The sequence below is a fragment of the Barbus barbus genome, assembly GCF_936440315.1.
Source record: "Barbus barbus genome assembly, chromosome: 29".
In the NCBI taxonomy this organism is placed as follows: Eukaryota; Metazoa; Chordata; class Actinopteri; order Cypriniformes; family Cyprinidae; genus Barbus; species Barbus barbus.
The window spans coordinates 2,345,107-2,365,027 of NC_136757.1; the positions used below are offsets into that span (position 1 = coordinate 2,345,107).

At 40.9% G+C, this 19,921-nt stretch overlaps 1 protein-coding gene across 1 annotated transcript in view; it reads right to left on the reverse strand.

Moving 5' to 3' along the window:
- Window positions 1–19,921, reverse strand: part of LOC306849926 (voltage-dependent calcium channel subunit alpha-2/delta-3-like) — a gene marked incomplete at both ends in the record, with an annotated part of 224,934 nt that overhangs the window by 178,783 nt on the left and 26,230 nt on the right. The window contains 2 exons of the mRNA XM_079385309.1: window positions 9,214–9,273; window positions 9,966–10,082. Of these exons, the coding sequence (XP_079241435.1) occupies window positions 9,214–9,273; window positions 9,966–10,082 (177 nt within the window). The remainder of the gene's footprint in view (window positions 1–9,213; window positions 9,274–9,965; window positions 10,083–19,921) is intronic.

A 19,921-nucleotide genomic window follows, 5' to 3' on the forward strand; every position in this document is an offset into this window, starting at 1 on the left:
CATAAGAACGGCTCAAACTGTTGTTATTTTCAAGTTGTTGCTTAAGACACACCTGTATTCCTTACCTTTTATTTTGATTTGATTGTGACTTTTCCCACTGTATTTGTTTTGTTTTCGTGTGTGTATCCTGACATTGTTAAGCACTTTGGTCAACTATGGTTGTTTTTAAATGTGCTATATAAATAAATTGAACTGAACTGAACTGCAAGACCTGGATCAGGGCATCCTGGACAGTCTGTGTTGCTATTTGGTAATAGCGCCGGCTCGTAGGGTTGTGGGGCCCTAGGCAAGGTACTGAAAATAGGCCCAATAGTGCAAAAATTGTCATAGCAATTTAAACATATAACAAGTCTGTCTGTGATCGTGGGACTCATTATAATTTTTTTTTAATAAAATAATACAGTAATAAATATTATGTATAGCAGTCAGAACATCCTTTTTTTCGGCTCCATAAAGGTACCTTTTGGATTTCATTTCTACAACAATTTCACTTTAATCTCTCTATTATTCTTTCATTTCAGTTCAAAAATCTGAACCAACAAAATCTGCACACAAAAAGAGGTGCTTCCAGAAGTCATAGATCCTTTTTGGCTATTATTAATTTGTCATTGTCATTAGGATATGTCCCCAAAACCTTTAAAATTGGCTGTTATTAAGCCTTTCATTAAAAAACACAACTTGACCCCAAAGATCTAGTTAATTACAGACCGATCTCGAATCTTCCTTTTCTGTCAAAGATACTAGAAAAGGTAGTATCCTCACAATTATATTCCTTCTTAGCGAAAAATTCAGAAGTCAGAATTCCAGTCAGAATTTAGACCATCTCATAGTACTGAGACTGCTCTCATTAGAGTTACAAATGACCTGCTCTTATCATCTGATTGTGGTTGTACCTCTCTATTAATGCTACTGGATCTTAGTGCTGCGTTCGACACTATCGATCGCAACATTCTTTTTAATAGACTAGAAAACTTTGTTGGCATTAGTGGATTATGCTGATGATACTCAGATCTATATTTCTTCGCGGCCCAGTGAAACACACCAAATTGAGAAACGTATTGAATGCATAGTCGATATAAAAAACTGGATGACGAGTAATTTCTTACTGCTGAATTCTGAAAAAACAGAGGTGTTAATTATCGGACCTAAAACCCCCACAAGTAATAACCTAGAACACTGTCTAACACTTGATGGCTGCTCTGTTGATTCTTCGTCATCAGTCAGGAACCTAGGTGTGCTATTTGATAGCAATCTCTCCTTTGACAGCCACGTTTCTAGCATTTGTAAAACTGTTTTTTTTTTCATCTTAAAAATAGATCTAAACTGAGACCTATGCTCTCAATGTCAAATGCAGAAATGTTAATTAATGCGTTTATGACCTCAAGGTTAGATTATTGTAATGCTTTATTGGGCGGTTGTTCTGCACACTTAATAAACAAACTACAAATGGTTCAAAGTGTAGTTTGTTTATTAGCAGCTAGAGTTCTTACTAGAACCAGGAAGTATGATCAAATTAGCCCGTTTCTGTCAACACTGCACTGGCTCCCTATTAAACATCATATAGATTTTAAAATCTTGTTAATTACTTATAAAGCCTGAATGGTTTAACTTCTCAGTTTGTCGTCAGTGCAATGAATGATGGGGATTGTAGTGAAGTGCAAGAGTGGATCAGAGCAGTACCACGGCGGAACAGGAGAGCACCACGGCAGAACAGGAGAGCACCACGACGGATCAGGTGAACAACACGACGGATCAGAGGAGCACCAGAGCGGAACATGAGAACACCACGACGGATCAGGAACCCACAGCAGAGATTGGAGCCTAGGGAAAACTGATACACACGAGACAGACATAGCATTTTCGGTCTCAAGGACCGAGGCAGGGAACATAAATAGTTCATCTATAGTTTCCCTGGTGACAATGGAGCGGGCAGGCACTTCAGTGACTGAAGTATGACAAACAGACAGGTCATAATTAAATGCATTGGTTGTAATGGGATTAGCAGATAGTTCACAATCATGGGCATTGACAGGGTCTGTAGTAGACAGTTCATTAATGGTCTCTTTGACAATGACAGGGTTAACAGGACAGATATGGGGTGAGAGTTCAGAGATAGCCTCCTCGGCCGGTTCAGAGCAGGACAAATGTTCAAAAGCGGCCTCCGTTGCTATGACAGAACAATATGAGGATAGACAAGTGGATACCACTGACACCTCTGGAGGTTCTGCAGCAGTTGCCGCCACCACTGGAGGTTCCACAGTGGTAAACTCCGGATACAGGGAGAGTTCAGTGACGGTCTCTTTGACCGCAACACGACAGGCTGAGAGTACATTGCTGGGCGCCACCACCATACAAGAAGCTGAAGCGAGCACCACCCCTTCCGGAGGTTCTGCAGCATGTGCTACCACCTCTGAAGAAGCTGCAGCGAGTGTCATCGCTTCGGAGAGCACAGCAGTGAGTGTCACTACCCCAAGAGGTTCTGCAGCATCAGCCGCCACTTCTGGCGACATCACAGTGGACGTCGCCACCACGGGCAGTTCTGTGGTGGTGTACGCAGCCCAAATGTAACACAAAGCGATCCCCATCATGTGTCGAACAGGGGAATTAGTGCTGGAGAAGGAGGGTTAAAGTAAGTGATTTTGGGGATACCAGCTGCGGGTGCAGGCACCAGCGGTGCATCCCTCACACTGGAAACCAGACTGGGAAATCGAAGCACTGACCTTAAATATCTGGGTGTGACGGACAGGACGTCACAAGACTCTGGAAGATCAGCTGTGATGTGACATGGTTCTGGATGGTTAGCGTTGACGTGAAGAGACTCTGGATGGTCAGCAGTGACGTGAAGAGACTCTGGAGGGTCAGCGGAGACATGAAGCGACTCTGGAAGGTCGGCGGAGACGTGACTTGCCTTGTGAAGATTAATTGTGACGTGGTGTGACTCTGGATGACCAGCCGAGACGTGGTGTGACTCTGGCTGACCAGCTGAGACGTGGTGTGACTCTGGATGACCAGCTGAGACGTGGTGTGACTCTGGATGACCAGCCGAGACGTGGTGTGACTCTGGCTGACCAGCTGAGACGTGGTGTGACTCTGGATGACCAGCTGAGACGTGGTGTGACTCTGGATGACCAGCTGTGACGAGAAGAGATTCTGGAAGATCAGCGGAGACGTGACTTGACTCGTGACGATCAACGGCAACTTGACTTAGCTCATAACAATCAACGGTGGCTTGGCTTGACTCACGACAATCAACTGTGGCTTGGCTTGACTCACGACGATCAACTGTGACTTGACTTGGTTCATTAACATTGACTGTGACTTTACTTAGATCTTTAAGATCAGCTGTGTTTTGACCGAACTCTGGCAGATCATACGAGACATATACAGGCTCTGATGCAACAGCCACGATGTTAATGGGTTCTGGGGCGGCAGCAATGACATGACGGGGGGTTGTTGTGGCCCCCATTTTGTGAACGGGATCCGCTGTCGCAGCCATTTTGTGAGCGTGCTCTAACGTAGCTGCTATCTCGGTCATAAATGCAGAGTCGCGTTCTTCCTCTGCAATACCCACAGTAAACAAAGAGCCAACAGTCAATAAAGCATAATCCATAAACTGAGCAAGTGATGAACGCGGACCCTCACGTCTAAACTCAGATTGCAGTGGTTTATTAATGCCATCACACAAAAACTCTATTAACAAACAGTCCAGTAAATCAGAGTAGTTTGCAATGGCTAAACATTTGCGGATATACTTCTCCAGCGATCGCAAGCCTTGTTTAAGGGCTAGCAAAATTCTTGCTGTGTCCATACCTGACCAATGTTCCTTGGAAAAGCCTCTGGATCCTTGTGTGGCCGAGTATTCTGTAACGGGGTGAACAAGATGTGAGACGTGCGGATCCAAGTGCAAGCTTTTATTTGCAGGCATGGTCAATAACAGGCAGAGTCGAACAAACCACAAACAGGTATAGAGAGGGCAAGACAGAAGAGTACTCAAGTAAACAGGCGTGGTCGGCGATTAGCGTACAATATCCAAAAGGCTTGACAGAAGGGGTAATCCAGGTACGAGAGCAATAATCCAATCGAAGTGCAAACAGAGTCCGAATGGCAAGGCAAAGGGTAAATCCAGAAAACATGAGCAGGAGTCAAAACACAAGAGAACACACAAAGTAAAGCAAGGCAAGGCAAGACTATGACTAAGACTATGACTTGGGCTCCGTAGAGTAGCTATCGCTATGAAAGTGATAAACGCAATACACTACTCGGCATCTAGCAAGAGAAAGTACATGGTTTATAAAGCCTGAGTGATTAGTGTGATCAGCTGTGTAATCAGTGAAAACAGCTGTGTGTGTCGTCAGTGCAATGAATGATGGGGATTGTAGTGAAGTACGAGAGTCCATGAGGTGAGTGGATGACCTCTGGTGGTGATTAACCGGAAATGCATGGACCAGATTCATGACAAGTAGATTGTCTGCTTAAAATCTTCTACCACTTTAATTTAATGGATCCACAACATACTGACTATCAGAAACTTTGCAAGTATATGTCAAATTATTCTACTAACCATAAACCTACCCTAACAGTCTAGTCTGAGAGTTAGTAAACAGTTGCAAATTAATCAGAATTAGTTGACATGTAGTTGACATGTAGTTACAAAGGGAAAGGAAAAAGGGAAAGGGTGTGTGGCCAAGTATGGTGACCCATACTCGGAATTTGTACTCTGCATTTAACCCATTCAAGTGTACACACAGTAGTGAACACACACCCAGAGCAGTGGGCAGCCAATGCTGCGGCGCCCAGGGAGCTGATTCTGGGGGTTCGGTGGCTTGCTCAAGGGTCTCACCTCAGTCGTGGTATTGAGGGTGGAGAGAGTGTTGGTTATTCACCCCCCCCCCCACCTACAATCCCTGCCGGACCTGAGACTTGAACCCACAACCTTCAGGTTACAAGTCCAACTCTCTATCCATTAGGCCACGACTGCCCCTTATAGTTACTTATAGTTAGTTACTAAGTTATAAGTTACTTATAAGTTACTTATAGTTAGAAAGTTACTTATAGTTAGTAGAATGTCTAAAGTGGACTAGCAAAATAAAGTGTAACCTGACTACTAATAATTCTGATTATAGTTATAACCAAATAAAACATTGAACAAAGTAATTATTGATAATGATTATTATTAATATATTTTACAGAAAACCACAGCATGACCTGTTAACATGCAGGAGGCCTATAACTATAATTGTTTAGAAAGTTGTTTTTTTTTTTATTCCATTACTGCACAAAATTATCTTACATACTTTTAAAGCAATATTAGTAATCATTATGGTAACACTTTCTTTTAGGGTCTCTTAACTAGTTGCTTATTAGCATGCATATTACTAGAATATTAGCCATTTATTAGTACTAATGAAGCACATTTTTATACCTTATTCTACATCCCTAATCCTACCCAATACCTAAATTTAACAACTACCTTACTAACTATTAAGCAACTTAGGAATTGAATGAGGGAAAAGTCGTAGTTAATAGTGAATAAGTATTTCCTATTCTAAAGTGTTCCCATAGATATTTATTTTTATTACCACGTCAGCATCTAAGACTACCTTCATGGCAAAAACCAAGTTGCAATAACACAAGAGTTACATAAACAAAAAATAAAAGCCAAGTAAACCAAAATTATATAACTTTTTTTATTTTATTTTTTAATTACCAGATGAAACCCATTGACATTTGTAAGGTGCTGAGTATAAAAGCTTCTGCTAGCTAAATAAATGTAAATGTACTTTTTTGATAAATCAAAGATGGCCCCTTTTCCCGAAAATACATTTGTCTGGAGTGCATGATCTCAAAATGTTTACTAGGATATACCTTCCAAGTAAGACACTATACAAACTAAATTCAAGTATATAATACTTGCAGAAGGACATCTACGCACCAACACTTCACAGATCTGAGCTTTATGGCCAAATGCAGGACTGTCCTCAGTGCATTAAAGCACACTTGGGAAAAATTACCTAAAGGACTCAGACTGAGAGAAACAAGATTATCTGGTATGGTGAACATCGTCACCAAGGGCCAAATGCAGGACTGTCCTCAGTGCATTAAAGCACACTTGGGAAAAATTACCTAAAGGACTCAGACTGAGAGAAACAAGATTATCTGGTATGGTGAACATCGTCACCAAGGGTCATCTCTAAATCAGGTGCCGCTCATCATGTGCACAACACCATACTGACAGTGAAGCACGTGGTGCTACCATCATTCATTAGGGGTGTTTTTCAGTCGCAGGGACTGGGAAACTGGTCAAAAACAATGTAAGAGTGGCTTAGGGACGAGTCTGTGAATGTCATTGAGTGGGCCAGCCAGAGTTCCGACTTGAACCCAATCAAAAATCTCTGTACAAACCAGAAGACATCCACTGACAGTCCCCATTCAAACTAAAGGCGCTTAAGATAATCTTTAGAGGAACAGCAGAAAATCCACAAATCCAGATGTGCAAAGCTTGTTGCATCAAAAAACTTGAGGCTGGAATATGTGCCAAAGGTGCTTCAACTAAGTACTGATTTTAGGGTATGAATAATTATGTCAACAATATATTTCAGCACTTCTTTTCTTTATTAATTTGAAAATTTAAATTAATTTGAAAATCTGAAAGGTACATCATGGTGAATAATTGGAAAACAGCGCTCGATAAATAATCGATAAAGAGTACGTAAATACAATAAAGAATTGTAAAGGACCAAACGAGTTGGGGTATGTTCATAGCATAACGAAACGGTAACACTTTATGATAACTGCACACTAGTAAATAGTCAATTCATCCTTTATAAACTAATAGGCATTAGTAAGCAATTTATAAATACAGCTATACATGTTTTGTTCTTGATTTATAAGCATATCTATAATGTTTAATAATTGTATTTTCATAATTTATCATTTCTAAATTAAGTATTACATTATTTACAAACCAGTTATTTAGGAGTTGTCAGTGGTTCCTAATATCATTTAGAAAGTGTAAGTAAATGATTAATAAACTATTTAAATGTACATTTAGAAATCTTATCATGTATTCAGTGTGTTAATAAATGCTTTATTAACACATATTCCTGCTGTAATTCATGATTAAGTCAGGTAGTTATAAAACATTTAGAAGTTGTCAGTCATCTATTTTTGTGAGCTCATCTAAAAGTGAGGGCTATTTAAGCCTTGTAAAGCATTTACAAAGGAGATTTAAAGGCTCAGTTATCTTCCAAACAGAAAAACACAAGACAGATATTTTTTCAAGATACAAAAAAATTAAACTGTACAAATGTACAGTTAAAAAAACAAACATCTTCAATTTCATATAAAAATAAATAAATAAAAAGAATTAAAGTGTACGGTTGTACAGTTTAAATTTTTGCATCTTGAAATAAATATTTCTGAGTTCTGTATCCCTCTGTGTTGTGACATTTATAGCTGTATAAACTGATTACTAATGCCTATTAATATTGGGACAATGCTTTATAAAGGATAAACTGACTATTTACTAATGGATAACTAATGATTCATAGCGTGCAGTTATTATAAAGTGTTTCGTAAAGAAATTCATATGTATTTAATATTGATATTTTCATCACAAGTTTATAACAATCTTACACAAATTAAAGTTTCTATAGTTCAACTGTTCATTTGCTGAAAAAAATGTATGGCTTTTTACAGTAGGTTAAAGGGTTAGTTCACTCAAAAATGAAAATTAGTCCATGTTTTACTCACCCTCGATGCATCCTAGGTGTATATGACTTTATATCGCAAAATCCAACGTTTGTTTATAGGAGCAAAGGAAGCAAAGTTTCCTTACGTCAGCAAAGGAAAACAAGTCTCCTCTTGGCTTATATCGAATTCCTATGACATTTTTCTTTACAAATCCTCGTTTTGTGGTTCTAATTCGTGACCGGCCTTTTGTTTTGTTCTCTCTCCGTCGTGCTTCCGCGTTCGTCACATGTATCAGAATCAGAATCAGAATCTTTATTGTCATTATACAAAGTACAACGAAATTGTGTGCAATCCTGTGTCAGTGCAAAAAATAAGATTTACAATAAAAAAAACAAATACTAAAAAAATAAATAAAACATCAGTATATGTATATATATATATATTTATCTCTATAAATAACTATATGTATTACATGTCTATCAGAGAGTTTAGATTAAAACAAGATGAACTATTATTATCATAAGAGACATTACATTCAGTGTTCATTGAGTATTGCAACAGCCCTTCGATATATGCTGTCTTTCAGTCTGTTTGTTTTGGTTTTTATTGTCCTGTACCGCCGACCTGAGGGTACAGGTGTATTGAGGGCGTAGACCTGTACGTCCTACGTCATCCACTGGAACGGCTTCAGCCTACGACAGTTAGCAGATTCGCTACAGGAGGCCTTTATTCACGCCCCGGAGCCGTGTGATGCGTGTTTTAATATGGATGCGTGTTTTATTTGACTACATTTGGTGGTGATGGCGCAGTGGATAAGACACATGCCTTTGGTGTGAGAGACCTGGGTTCGAATCCACTGTGAGACACCAATGTGTCGCTGAGCAAGACACTTAACCCCTAGTTGCTCCAGAGGCGTGCGACCTCTGACATATATAGCAATTGTAAGTCGCTAGCGTCAGCTAAATGAATAAATGTAAATATATATAAATGTACATTTGACCTGAACTTTTGAACAAAAACACCCACCCATGTCATTTTAAAGATTGAAAGAGCCAGGACAATTTTTAACATAACTCCGATTGCATTCATCTGAAAGAAGAAAGTCATATACACCTAGGACACCTTAAGGGTGAGTAAAACATGGACTAATTTTCATTTTTAGTGAACTAAAACTTTAACCTTCAGCATTTATATGAGCAGTGACGGAGATTGTCTAAATAATAGAAGCTCTAGTGCAGTGCATTCAGAGAATCTAACAACAAACATTTCAAGTTCTAAATAGAAGACCATATGCTTCATGTTTATTGCTTTGTACAAATAATTTGATTACTGTGTAATTTATGCACACACATACATTATTTATGTGCAAAATGCCTATGTGTGATTGAGGTAAGGTCATATAATTGATGGTAAGATCCACAGAAGGTTTAATAGCAATCAGTTACGGCTGAACATCACTCATTAAGTGTGTTGCCCTGGTGAAAACATGCAGTTACCATGGTAACCCCCACTGCTTCTCACCTGTAGTTCAGGATCCTCCTCATGATTCAGGTGGGCTTCCTCTGCTACTTCGACCAACCGCTGGAGGGCAAGACATTATAGGCCGTTTTATTGGATTCCGTTTGTTATCTCCCTATCATTCATTTAGAGCTTATATATATATATGTTATGAGTGTATGATGAATTTGAATTTGATTCATTCTAAACAATAAAAAAAAACCTATATTTAAGTAAATATTGCTGTTTGTTACTATATATTGTAGAGAATATCAAATAAAAAATTTTAGAGGAAAACTGTATGGAAAAGAGATCTTGCTTGTTGTTTTACTTGTTTTTTTTTCTGTATGTTACATTTTGCTGGAAACATTTGTATTTTAACTGGCTATAATGTTCTTAGCCTGAATAACCTGTGACAGTCTTAATGCAGATAAACCCTATAAAACTCTTTCTTTAAACTCTCCAACCCTCAAGTAGTTCCAAACTTGTATGAATGTCTTTGTTCTGCTGACCACAAAGGAAGATATTCTGAAGAATGTGGGAAACAGAGCAGTTCTGCACCACTGACTTCCATAGTTTTTTTTTTTCTTCCTACTATGGAAGTCAATGGCTCCCCAAAACAGCCTGGTTATAAACTTTCTTCAAAATATCTTCCTTTGTGTTTGGCAGAACAAAGAAATTCATACAGGTTTGGAACTACTTGAGGGTGAGTAAATGATAACAGAATTTTCATTTTTTGGGTGAACTATCCCTTTAAAACATGCAAAGACAGTTACCTTTATGGCTTCAGCCTTCTTGTGGAACATCTTCTCCATTTTGCCAGCAAGCTTCTTCACCAGTTTGATTCCATCAATCTCCTCCACCCTCACCGACTGCTCAAACTCCTTGTATTTCTATGAAAAGAAAGACATCTGACAATGATATTTATAAAACAAATGATCCTGCTCCTTGTTGCTCATTGGCCAGTCCAGTGATAGACTGTATCAACAGCTGTGATGTGAACAGCTGTTGAGCAGCTACTGTGAATCTCACTGCATAGAACCCATAGAAACCAACTTTTGATAGGGATAATCCTGCCAAAACATGAAAATTCGGTCATCATTTACTCACCCTTATATTGTTCCAAACCTTTATAAATTTCTAGGTACAACTTGAGGATGAGTATATGACAACAGAATTTTAAAATTTTGAGTTAACTATCCCTTTAACCCTAAACTAGATGTGCTATTGGAACAAAGAACAGATCCATACTAAGAGCAATGGAAAGCTGCTTGATTTGGCAGTGACACCTGTATGAGTTTGGCTTCAAATATACACAACTGACAATAGACCCACAAAATTTAACTGACATTTCACTAATGCGACCACAGTATTTATATTCCTTGTAAATGCAGTTTTACCATAACATTTGAACTTTTTACACTTCTGGTTAGATTTGAATTAAATTTCACTACCTCTGTACTCTGCACCACAATGTCAACTTTGAATCTAAACTAATTATGTTTTATGATTTAAAATTGTATTTATACTGTTTCTATTTATTCTGATGAGCAATGTTTAGTTTATCAGAAGGAGAGAGGGAAGGAAGTGTGCTCTTGTCAGTCAGAAGTGCTCTTGGCTTGTGTGAGGATGAAACTGAATCTAATCCTATTCCTGCTCCCATAACTCCCCTAACCTCACTCTCAAAGCCCTTCAATCCACTCCACTACACTCCAGGCCAAACATTATCTCAAAGGCTAGAGATGTGGCTCTTCACATGACTAGCCAAGCATCTGTGTGTGTGTGTGTGTGTGTGTGTGTGTCTTTCCACATGTACACAGTTACATTTGATTTTACTTTTACAATAATTAAGTAATGTGTGGTCATTTCTTACCTTTTCGGTAATAATAATTAAAAATAAATGTCCACAGATTGTGCCCAGGCTTGATATTAGCAAAAAACATGCAGTTTATGGGAATGCAGCAACAAATAATGATGGTGACAACTGTAGTGAATTCTGTCAATACATAAAGTAGTTGCATTAAGACCAGAGCAGACATACAAAAAGTACAAGTAGTTTACAAGTAGTCCAAAATGCAGCAGCTAGATTCCTGAAGGGGTGTAAGAAGTTCGATCATGTTACTCCCCTCTTGAGATCATTGCATCGGCTGCCAGTTCACTGTCGAATTGAGTTTAAAATCTTGCTACTTGTCTATAAATCGCTCAACAATCAAGCTCCTCCTTATTTGTCTGATTTACTCCACCCCTACACTCCTACGAGGGGACTAAGATCGGAGGGAAAATGTATTCTCCAGATCCCTACCCGCTTAAAGACCAAAGATCTAGAGCTTTTTAAGTGCCCGGTCCCACCCTCTGGAACAACTTACCAGTTCACATTAGAATGGCTTCCACTTTAACGAAGTTCAAGTCATATCTTAAAACCAATCTCTTCTCTTTGGCTTTTAATATGTAGCAACGCGTAGCCCTTGTTATAGTTTTAATTTGTGCACTGAATTTTTTTTTTTCTCTCTGTTGTACTTTACTGTTTGTTGTGCAGCACTTTGGTCAGCTTTGTTCCGTGCTTAAACGTGCTCTAGAAATAAAACTGAACTTGAAAAATTGTGTTTCAATATGGTAGTTACAGTTGAAGTCAATGGGGCAAGAGTTTACGCTAAACATTAAAATTCAGATCAGGTAAAAATCCGGTAGATGAAAGACAGATTGGAACAATCAGGAAGGAGAACCAAGAAAAATCAACATAGGCACAATGTGGAACTTCAAACTAAAAGTCCAAACAAGAAAAGCACCATCAAGTCAAGTCAAGTCACCTTTATTTATATAGAGCTTTTAACAATGTAAATTGTGTCAAAGCAACTGAACAATATCAAAAAAGGAAAATAGTGTGTCAATAATGTAAAATGAAAAGATAAAAAAAAAGATTTTCAGTTAAAGGCATTTCATTATTGAATTCAGTGATGTCATCATCCAGCTCAGTTCAGTTTAAATAGTGTCTTTGCAATCAGGTCGACAATATCGCTGGAAATGAAGTGTCCCTAACTAAGCAAGCCAGAGGCGACAGCGGCAAGGAACCAAAACTCCATCGGTGACAGAATGGAGAAAAAAACCTTGGGAGAAACCAGGCTCAGTCGGAGGGCCAGTTCTCGTCTGACCAGAAAAAACAGCAGTTTGTTCCAACTGCAGCAATGTCAGATTGTAACGGCTCAACTGGTTCCAGTGGCCGATCCACCATCTGATCCAGACACGGACTGAGAAACAGAATAGAAACAGACAAATATTAGCGTAGATGCCATTCTTCTTATGATGTAACGAGTACATCATGTGTTATTGGGAGTGTTCCCGGTTCCGGTTGATCTAATTAATGCAGCCTAACAATCCTTTAACGGATTTGAATAATACTATTTCTTTGAATAAAGAAATGTGTCTTTAATCTAGATTTAAACTGACAAGAGTGTTTCTGCCTCCCAGAGCGCCAACTGATGAGTTCATTCAGTTCATTCCTAACTGATGAAGAAGAATTGACAGAGCAGCCGTCAAGTGTTAGATAGTGTTCTAGGTTATTACATGTGGGGTTTTTAGGTCTGATAATTAACACCTCTGTTTTTTTCTGAATTTAGCAGTAAGAAGTTACTCGTCATCCAGTTTTTTATATCGACTATGCATTCCGTTATTTTCTCAATTTGGTGTGTTTCACTGGGCCGTGAAGAAATATAGAGCCGAGTATCATCAGCATAACAGCGAAAACTAACACCATGTCTCCTGATAATATCTCCCAAGGGTAACATGTAAAGCGTGAAAAGTACTGAGCCTTGAGGTACTCCGTACTGCACTTGTGATCGATATGAAACCTCTGCATGGTTACAATTTTATCTCTGATAGAATCGATCTGGGAAGTAAAGTAGTTCGTAAAGTCATTACTGCTGTGCTTTTGGGAAATGCCAACACCTGTTGATGCTTTATTTTTCGTTAATTTAGTGACTGTATTGAATAAATACCGGGGGTTATGATTGTTTTCTTCTAGAAGAGACGAAAAGTAATCAGATCTAGCAGTTTTTAATGCGTTTCTGTAGGATAGGGTATTTTCCCCGCCAGGCTATACGAAATAACTCTAGTTTTGTTTTCCTCCATCTGCGCTCCATTTTCCGGGCTGCTCTCTATAAGGTGCGAGTGTGCTCGTTATACCACGGAGTCTGACTATTTTCTTTGACCTTCCTTAAAGGATTAGTTCACTTTTAAAAAAACTTTTGCTGATAATTTACTCACCCCCATGTCATCTAAGATGTCCATGTCTTTCTTTCTTCAGTCGAAAAGAAATTAAGGTTTTTGATGAAAACATTTCTCCATATAATGGACTTCATTGGGACCCAAACGGTTCAAGGTCCAAATGACAGTTTCAGTGCAGCTTCAAAGGGCTTTAAACGATACCAGACGATGAATAAGGGTCTTATCTAGCGAAACGATCGGTCATTTCAAAAATAAATTAAAAAGTTTAAGTTTTATAAGCACAAATGCTCGCCTTGCTCTGTTCTGTGATGCCCGTTCGTGATGTCACGTAATACGCAATTACGTGGAAAAGGTCACGGTTGAGGTAGGCGGAAGTACAGAGTCAGTAGGCTTTTTAATAATAAAACACCCAGGATACGCACACGAAATGGGCATTTTAAACGATAAACTGACACAAAGACATTTGAATACGTGTATATGGTCCTCCTTCCGCACATTTGTAAACACTGACTCGGTACTTCCGCCTAAGTCAACCGTGACCTTTTCAACGTCATTGCGTATTACGTGACGTCATGAACGCGCATCACAGAACAGAGCAAGGCGAGCATTTGTGCTTATAAAACTTAAAACTTTTTAATTTATTTTTGAAATGACCGATCGTTTCGCTAGATAACACCCTTATTCATCGTCTGGTATCTTTTAAAGCCCTTTGAAGCTGCACTGAAACTGTCATTTGGACCTTGAACCGTTTGGGTCCCAATGAAGTCCATTATATGGAGACATGTTTTCATCAAAAACCTTAATTTCTTTTCGACTGAAGAAAGAAAGATATGGACATCTTGGATGACATGGGGGTGAGTAAATTATCAGCAAAAGTTTTTTTTAAAAGTGAACTAATCCTTTAAGCATAAAGTAGCAACTGTATCTAAAGTGCTAGAAAAGAGAGAGTCCATAAGTTTCTGTTACATCATCAAGTTTTTCAGCGCTGTTGGATATGCTGAGGAATTGAGATAAATCAGGAAAATTACTTTCAAAGCAGTCTTTTGTGGTAGAGGTGATGGTTCTACCATACTTGTAACAAGGAGTAGAATTTACAGTTTTAGCTATATGGAGTTTACACAAGACTAGATAATGATCTGAGATATTATCGCTTTGCTGCAGAATTTCAACACCACTAACATTAATTCCATGTGACAGTATTAAATCTAGAGTATGATTTTGACAATGAGTAGGTCCGGAAACGTGTTGTCTAACCCCAATAGAGTTCAGAATGTCTATGAATGCTGATCCTAATGCATCTTTTTCATTATCGACATGGATCTTAAAATCGCCAACAATTAAGACTTTATCTGCAGCCAGTACTAACTCGGATAGAAAATCAGCAAATTCTTTAATAAAGTCTGTGTGGTGCCCTGGTGGCCTGTATGCAGTAGCCAGTACAAACATCACCGGGGATTTATCACTAACACGTGTTTCTCTAGATATTGTTATACGCAGCACCATAACTTCAAACGAGTTATACATAAAGCCTGTCCTCTGAGAAATACTGAGAATATTGCTATAAATTGTAGTAACGTCAGTCATCTGTCATGTGTGTCATGTGTTCCTGCCTCGTGTGCCCTGATTTGGTTTGTTTCCTGTCCTTGTCTGATGTAATCATTAGTTTATTTGTGTCTAGCCGTGTCCGGTAATTTACCTGTGTATTTATAGTCCTGTCTGTGCAATGTTATTTCGTCTGGTCTACTCGTTACTCCCAGGTGTTTGATGTCTGCCTTGCCTTGCCATGTCTTGTCCTGTCTCCAGTAAAGTCTATTATTTGAGTTATGTCGACATCTGCGTGTTCCTTGTTCCTCCCTGCTGTGTGCATTGTGACAAGTAACACCTCCCCCTTTACCTTTTGGACGTGGCTCATTTTTATAGCAGTAATCATGGGGGGTGGACTAATTTAAAGTAATGTATTCATCTGGTTTTAGTCACGTTTCTGTCAAACAGAGCAAATCTAGATTATTATCATTGATCATATCATTTACAAAAAGTGCTTTTGTAGAAAGGGACCTGCTATTCAGTAAGCCAAGCTTTATCAATTGTTTCTCTGTATTTAAAAAAAAAAAATATTTGTTGAACATCAATTAAATTGTTACTCTTAATTTGATTTGGACGTTTTCTGTATTTTCTAGTTTGGGGAACAGACACAGTCTCTATAGTGTGATATCTGGGTGAAGGAGTCTCTATGTGCTGAGAATTAACTGATTTCTGTGACGTAAGGTGGCTAGCAGACAGTCGGTTTAGCCAGTCTGTCTGCTTCCTGACCTGGGACCCAGTTAGTCAAGTACGAACTCTAAGACTATGTGCCGTATTTCTAGAGAGAAGAGCGGCACCACCCCAGGAGGGATGAACACCATCTCTTTTCAACAGGTCAGGTCTGCCCCAAAAACTCATCCAATTGTCTATAAAGGCTATGCTATTCTGCGGGCACCACTTAGACATCCAGCCATTGAGTGACGACAGTCTGCTATGAATCTCATCGCCCCGGTAAGCAGGGAGCGGACCAGAGCATATTACAGTGTCTGACATCGTACTTGCAATTTCACACACCTCTTTAACATTATTTTTAGTGATCTCCGACTGGCGAAGTCGAACATCATTAGTGCCGACATGGATAACAATCTTACTGAATTTACATTTAGCATTAGCCAGCACTTTTAAATTTGCCAAGATGTCAGGCGCTCTGGCTCCCGGTAAACAATGGACTAGAGAATCAACAATAGAATCGCCAATAACCAGAGCACTTTCATCAGGTTTCTCAGTGGGTGACTCACTGAGTGGGGAGAACCTGTATGATGTTCTGATCGGAACGGAAGAGCGGTGTTTTGACCTGCGACTAGGCTGCCTTACAGTCACCCAGCTGCCCTGCTGCACAGGCTCAACCGGAACCGAACAATGTACAGGACTCCCTGAGCTAGTCGCATCCAAAGCAGTATCTACAGCCCTCACATTCTTACTATCCTCAACTAAAGTTTGGATGTGTGTCTCTAATTCTGAAACCTTCTCTGTCAGCCTAACTATTTCCCTGCATTTATCACATGTGAATCCCTCATCGTCGACAGAGAGAGATAAACTATATATGTGACATGAAGTGCAAACAACAATAGCAGGAGAAGAAGCCATTACTCACCGTGACTGATGAATGATACCAACTTAACTTACCACTTACCACTGTTGTTTGATGAACTCGTGAAAAACGGAGCGACAGAGAAATGAAAATGGAGCGAGAAAAAAGAAAACAATAATAGGCACGAATAGAAACGTGAATGGAACCGCGAGTAACAAGCTAACCAGCTGATGCGATGGTTTTAAAAAGCGAACGATCAAATTAGTTAGATTAGTTTGATAGATAATACCAGAAATATGGTGGGAATTAAGTTATATATGATCACTTTAAACAACAGTGAGTGAAAGTAAGGTAAAGATTCAATAAAAAAGCAGAGCTACCAACGCATACCTCTCAGCAGCACAACAGACAGGGACAGACTGAAGCAATCAATACAAGGTTCTTCCCTTTGGCGTGGCTTTGGCACCGAGGACGTTCACAAAGTGCATGGATGCTGCTCTGGCCCCTTTGAGGCTCCAGGGCATTTGTGTACTCAACTACCTGGACGATTGTCTACCCTTCTCAACAAAGCGTGTTTTTGGGAGTTCACTTGGATTCCGTTCAAATGCAGGCCCGTCTAGCTCCTGCCCGGATTTCCAGCCTCAATACATGTTTGGCCCGCTTCAAGCTAGACCATCATGTCTCCGTGAGCACTTGTCGCAGGCTCTTAGGCCTCATGGACGCAGCCTCCCCTGTGCTACCCCTGGGTTTGCTCCAAATGAGGCCGTTCCTTTGGTGGATGAAACTTTCAGGGGTCCGCTCCACAGGACCAGCCACTCACCTATTAAGGACGTTGCGCAGTAGCTTTCGCGCCCTTTTAATATGGCGGGACCCCCTTTTTCTCCAGAGTGGAGTCAAAATGGGGGTGATTCACCGTTGGCAAATGGTCACGACGGACGCATCCCTGACAGGCTGGGGCGCGGTCTTCGAGGGCAGGCCGGCGTGCAGAGTTTGGACAGGAGAGTTCCTCTCATGGCACATAAACTGCCTGGAGCTGAGAGCCGTCTTCTTGGTACTGATTCACTTTCTCCCCTCTCTCAGGGGGTGTCATGTGACTGTCAGGATGGACAACATGGCGGTAGTATCCCATATAAAACGCCAAGGGGGTTCACGGTCGCGCACCCTTAACATGCATGCACGCCGTCTCCTCCTTTGGGCTCAGGACAAGTTCCTCTCCTTGAGAGCGGTTCACGTACCAGGAGTCTTGAACCTCGCAGCCGACTTTCTGTCGAGACAGAAGCTCAGGTCAGGGGAGTGGATGTTGAACCGTCAAACGGTAGCCCAGATTTGGGATTTGTTCGGCAAAGCAGAAGTGGACCTCTTTGCGTCACAGTCCCAGTCGTCCCTATGCCCGCTTTGGTTCTGCCTGAGTTCCCCGGCACCTCTGGGCATAGATGCGTTCGCTCACCCTTGGCCGGACATGAGGCTGTACGCATTTCCACCCATCAAGCTGATTCCGGCAGTTCTGTGCAGGGTGAAGGAGAGCAGTGTCCGTCTCCTACTCATAGCCCTGTTCTGGCCATCCCAGACGTGGATCTCTGAGCTGATTCCTCTTTTTTATCGGCCCCCTTGGGAGATTCCGATCAGACAGGACCTGCTCTCTCAGCTTCAGGGCAAGATCTGGCACCCTCAACCCGAGATCTGTAAGCTGTGGGTATGGCCCATCCAGGGCCACAGGTTTTGATTTCTGGTCTTCCTGCTGAGGTTCAGGAGACTATCGCTAGTGCCAGAGCCCCCTCCACTAGGAAGCTGTACTCTTCCAAATGGAAGGTTGTTTAGCCCACGCAGTGGACCCAGCTAGCTGCCCTATTGGTTCAGTGCTGGAGTTCCTGCGAGAGAAACTTGCGGCAGTGGCAGCTGCTACCAGCTTAAGGGTTTATGTTGCAGCCATCACCGCTCTGAGAGAGCTGGATGAGGTTCCCCTGGGGAGACATCGGATGGTCTCTGCATTTATGCGTGGTGTCCGGCATCTGAGACCAGTACGCCCCATTGGAGTTCCTTCTTGGGACTTATCTGTTGTCCTTGAGGGTCTAATGGTAGCCCCGTTTGAGCCCTTAGAGTCAGCTCCAGAACGGATTCTGACTCTCAAGGTTACTCTTTTGTTGGCGCTAACGTCTTGAAAAAGAGTCGGGGACTTGCAAGCTATCTCTGTCAGCGAGATGTATATGGACTTCGCCTCGGGTCTGGTCAAGGTGACCTTACGGCCTAGGACTGGTTATGTTCCCAAGATTTTTTCTGCATCGTTTCGCTCTCAGGTGGTCACACTTCACTCTTTCCATCTTCTTCCCTTTGCTTCAAGCGAGGATGAAAGGCTTCACATGCTCTGTCCTGTCCGAGCTTTGAAGATCTATGTGGACCGCACCAGCCATTGGAGGAAATCTCCCCAGTTGTTGGTATGTTTTGGTGCTGGCCGCCGTGGGCTTGCCACATCAAAGCACAGAATTTCTCACTGGGTGAGAGATGCTATTTCACTGGCTTATGAGGTGCGTGGTCTTTCTTCACCTCTCAGCATTCGGGCGCATTCTACTAGGAGCGTGGCTTCCTCTCAAGCTCTTTTTAGAGGGGTCCCCCTAGAGGATATTTGTGTAGCAGCAGGATGGTCCTCTCCGCACACTTTTATCAGGTTCTATAACTTGACACGACTCCGGGCTCCCAGATTTTATCTGCTTGAACCGACCGTGTATGCTCTCTGGTTCGTAAATGGGCCAGATAGGGCAGCGTTTTTAGCTTGGCGTGTTTGGTATATCGTTCCAAAAGCGTCTTAGCTTACGCAGCGTTGAGTGAACCTATGAAAGAGAATGTCTTGGGTTACTCGCGTAACCCTTGTTCTCTGAATAGGGAACGAGACGCTGCGTTTGCTGCCAAGCTCCTCAAGCTGCCGACAGGGGCCTTTTCGGCAGAGAAATCTGAGGAGCAGATGGCGCGTTTAATTGTGTTTTCTCCGTTCACAGAAGCGCTGCAGGTGCGTAAGATCTGTTGAATCCATCTTACACTGTCATCAGATAAACTCTAGCGCTGGTGTTCTGATGATTTGAGCTTCCCTGTCAGATATTGCTACCTCCCATTAAAACAGATGGTAGCAGAATTCATTGCCATTGTGACTAGAATTCACAGCTGAGCGCGGGAGGGCATTTCACTCGCTGGATGCGTCAGCATCACATTTGCACAGTCTGTACTACTTGAATTCCTGATTGGCTGACAGCAAATTTCAAATATTAAATGGAACGATAAAATAAAGTTATTAACCGGTTAATGGCCATTTCAAATTTTCGATTCAGTTCGGAACTATAAAGTTTGCTAAGATACGCTGGTCAAACTACAATTAACTGTAGTGGCCAGAGTTTTGTGTCTGTGTTTAGA